Source organism: Penaeus monodon, chromosome 5 (genome assembly GCF_015228065.2).
Source record: "Penaeus monodon isolate SGIC_2016 chromosome 5, NSTDA_Pmon_1, whole genome shotgun sequence".
NCBI lineage: Eukaryota > Metazoa > Arthropoda > Malacostraca > Decapoda > Penaeidae > Penaeus > Penaeus monodon.
In genome coordinates, this window is record NC_051390.1 from 29,772,539 (window position 1) to 29,776,305 (window position 3,767).

The 3,767-nt window shown below is 40.0% G+C and overlaps 1 protein-coding gene across 1 annotated transcript; it reads right to left on the reverse strand.

The window, feature by feature from the left end:
- Positions 1-268: 268 nt before the first annotated feature.
- Positions 269-1,087, reverse strand: LOC119572852. The gene is made up of 2 exons (XM_037919788.1): positions 976-1,087; positions 269-769 (listed from the first exon to the last, which is right to left on the reverse strand). Exons 1-2 carry the CDS (start codon positions 1,070-1,072, stop codon positions 441-443), a joined length of 426 nt encoding a protein of 141 aa, XP_037775716.1. The 5' UTR covers positions 1,073-1,087; the 3' UTR covers positions 269-440.
- Between the last annotated feature and the right edge of the window lie 2,680 nt (positions 1,088-3,767).

Consider the following 3,767-nt stretch of genomic DNA (forward strand, 5'->3'; position numbering starts at 1 on the left):
AGTATTTGTGCAAAATTTTCTCAGTTGATCCTCCTGTATGAAATTGGAAAAAAAATTATCTGAGGAAAAATCCTTTCTGCAAAAACTCAAAGTAAAATAGTTTTCTTGTATGGGGAAAAATAATTTCTTTTGTGATTATTTTGTGTGGAATTCTAGAAAGCAATTCCTCTTTGATTCGCAACACAAATGAACTTCACATTTCATGCAAAACACTGATACCTTACCAGTGCATCCTGGCAGCTTACATGGGCCTCTTTTCTCAGAAATGCTAGGGAAGTGCCCAACCATATTCAGTCTTAGGTCTTTGTCAGGAATAGGCTTAGTTGCTCTCCCAGTTTTTTTCTTGGTAATGTATGCAGCATTTGTTACATTACTCGACGGTCGACAAAAGAGAATCTGCAAGTTTGAGCTTGAATTCACACAGGGACATTTGCTTCCTCTTAGGTACCTCTAAGTGGTTTGTTAGTATTTTGTTGAACTGCATATAGATTAGACTGCTGAACAACCATATCCAAGAGCTCATCTGAGAAAAATCTCCTGAACAGATTTACTGGAAGAGATATACCCTCTTCAATCTCACTGCGGTCGCTGACATCATATATGGGAACTGTAGGTGCTTCATCTCTGCTATGAATATGTTCCCAGTATAATCTTGTGAATTTTCTTCGCCTATTCTTGGGATTCGATTGAGGCGGGGAGACTGTAGTCAAGTTGTTGATTTCTAATACAACTGTATCATCAGGAAATTCCTCCCCATCAGAAGACAGCTCTGAAAGATGCGAAACATTTTTTTTATAGTAATATTCTAAGTATATATAAAATATGTCAATCAACTTTTCACTAAAATGTTTTTCTTACTCATATTTTATTCTAATAATTACGGACATGGCTTTATAATTTTGCACTTTATTGAAATTATTCAGCACATGAATAATGTGGAGAGGCTTACGAACATTATTTCGTGTACTAACGTACCTTCCTCAGACTCATGTGGTGAGTAAGCATCTTCCACCTCATCCACAGCATGTTCAACAATATCTGCTGTGTCACTTGAACACAAAAATTGATGCATAACCCGTGGCCTATATACTTTTCCATTCCTGTAGAAATTGGCTGTGGTGATTCCTGATCCACCTGAAAATAATTACTAACTCATTTTAGTACTGTATGACACCTCATTACAGTATGCCATGTTGCTTATACTAGATTTCAAACCATAAAACAAAGTTTTCTTTAAAACTTATAGAAAACATATCATGTAATAAAATTAGAAAACGCAGGTGGGAGATAATTGTTGTAAAAATATAGCTTGTGTTTATATATGGTCAAGTATGACTTGCATGTGCCTCACAGGACAATTTAGTCACATTTATTTATATTAGCCTAAAACTTTTCTGTTTTATCAAGTATGGATATACTGGTATGAAACATTCAGCTTATAGTTTGCTTATTACACAAAGTAAATATCTCTGCAGTAAATTACCTGGTTGAGGATCCATGATGGCTCAAAATGTTGCAGTCGGTGCATGATAAAGCATCCACACCCTGTGATGTTTTCCAGTTTTCTGAGCTTGATGAAAAACCAGGGCTGAAGCAGAGTTTTAGGAAGTAAAGGGTTAAGAGAACAGACACGTAGTTTGAAGAGATCTTATTGTCATGGTAGACGTGGCAGAAGCGGCTTCAGCTCCTAGGGCGAAAGGGGGAAAGTGTTCGCGGTTCAGGGAACGGACTCGGACTGACCGGATTTTGCTAGGTCGCTTCTACCCTAGGGCGTGGGGACACAGCTGTTTACCATCGGCTACCCCTCCAAGCGTTTCCTGTTGTCGCCGAAGGTGAGGTCATGTCCCAGGCGGTCTACAGCTGCTCAGGCCAATTCCCTGATTAATGGATGTCACACTGGCTCAGGCAGATTCCATTATTAATAGATGTCACACCTCTTCGCTCTACCTATCGGATCAAACAATCTAAATTCCACCCAATCTTCTCCTACCACATCCTCTCCCATACCTACATCTTCCTCTGCTCCTCAAACGTCTGTCTCCTTTTCTCCTCAGCATAAGCAAACCATCGTTTCTCAGAACTCCCCAAATCAACTCCATTTTTCTAATCCTGGCCCTCCCTTCCACCCTCCGATTTCTCTACTCCCAATCTGTCTATACTCAGAGATTGCCAACATCCTTTTTTCTGCTCCCTTCCGCTTCCTCCTGGATATACATGTAACTCCCTTTTGTCATGAGAGTGCCCTTCCCCAGATCCTCCCCCTTCTGATATTCTTGATACTTTCCCCCTGAACCCTTGTGACATTTCCCAAATTCTTCCTTTCCTACTTCTCTAACACCCAATACCCTCACCACTCATTCATAATATTACCCCCACCCCCCTTTCCTCTTGTACTGATCCCTGCCTTACTCCCCTTCACAAGAAAAACTTTCTCAGACCTCCCCAACCAACTCCTTTTCAGAAACCCCATTCCTCCTGCTTCATCTTCACCACCTTCATCCTTCCCTGTTATCCCTTCTGCACCCTTCTGGAGACAATGCCATACTTTCCGAAATTTGCTGTACTAATATTGACGTGTAGCACATTTAGTCATTAACTTTATAAGATTTTAATATATAACCATTAACAATTAACTGTTATGCTTCATTTTCTTATCTTGCGTTGGTACCATAGCTATTTTCAAGAGTCTTTATTTTTACTATTTTTACTGCATTTTCTCTATTTCAGACTGCTAAACATGTACCCTGCCAAGTGCATGCTAGCCACTAACCCTAATGCTGATGGTACCGGATTTTTTATTTTATTTTATAGTTAAAGGAGTTTTTGAAAGATGGGGTATGGAAATTATTAGAGCCCAGAATATTCTGACTCAAATTAAGGAAAAATTGCCTTATCTACATGCCATGGCCATTACATGAGATGCACCTATATTGTTTACGATCCACTATCCATTTTAACCAGTAGGCCTATCAAAAATGCTTTTAATTCAACTAGGCATTTCTTGGTAATTACTCCCCTCTATTTCTTCTAATCAAGTGCTTACTCAATTGCTGCATGCCCTTTTCAAAAGATTTTATGCATATGTTTAGATTTTATTTTCATTCTACGGATGCTGTTATACTATCTTTCTCCCCCTACTCTCTCTCTTCTACCCCCTCCCCATCTTTCCCTCTATTCCCTCCCCATCTTTCTCTCTTTCCCTTTACCCCCTCCGCATCCTTCTCTCTCTCTCTCTTTACCCTCTCCCCATCTTTCTCTCTCTCTCTCTCATTCCCTATCTGTGTCCTTCTCTCGTTAAATGACTGTATTTGCAAGTCATCTTGATATACTAAATAGGTTGAAAACCTAACCTATTATTTCTTTAGAATTTGACCGAGTGTGTAATGAGTACTGTCAATGCATAGTAAAGGTATATCCAAAGTTGGCTCATATTCCATCATGAGTTTACAGCAGATTCAGGGATGTTGGCTTGTTGACCTCCAACGGCTGAATAAATTGCTACATTTATAGTTTGGCATATGTGGTGGATGTATTTAATTCCATTGTTGCTCTGGCAGAGACGAGGGCCAAACAGGGACTTCTCTCTCGCCCGTGCGATTGGAGACAGAGGCTGGATAGGGGAGGCACCTGTTCCACCTGATTTGTGGAGCATTGCTAGACCCCAGACGTCGAGGTTCCCTTGAGTCGGTGCGTCAGAAACTGGTAGCTTCATTGATAAGCCTAAAAGCCAATTTAAAATTTTTTGTTGAGACTCTTGGGAGCAGTAG

What these genes read in the sequence shown, in the direction of transcription:
- LOC119572852 (XM_037919788.1), bottom strand. Translation starts at nt 1,072, where the DNA reads ATGCATCAATTTTTGTGTTCAAGTGACACAGCAGATATTGTTGAACAT. An exon ending in ACCACATGAGTCTGAGGAAG is followed by an intron (nt 770 to 975) that starts GTACGTTAGTAC and finishes CGCATCTTTCAG; the next exon opens with AGCTGTCTTCTGATGGGGAG.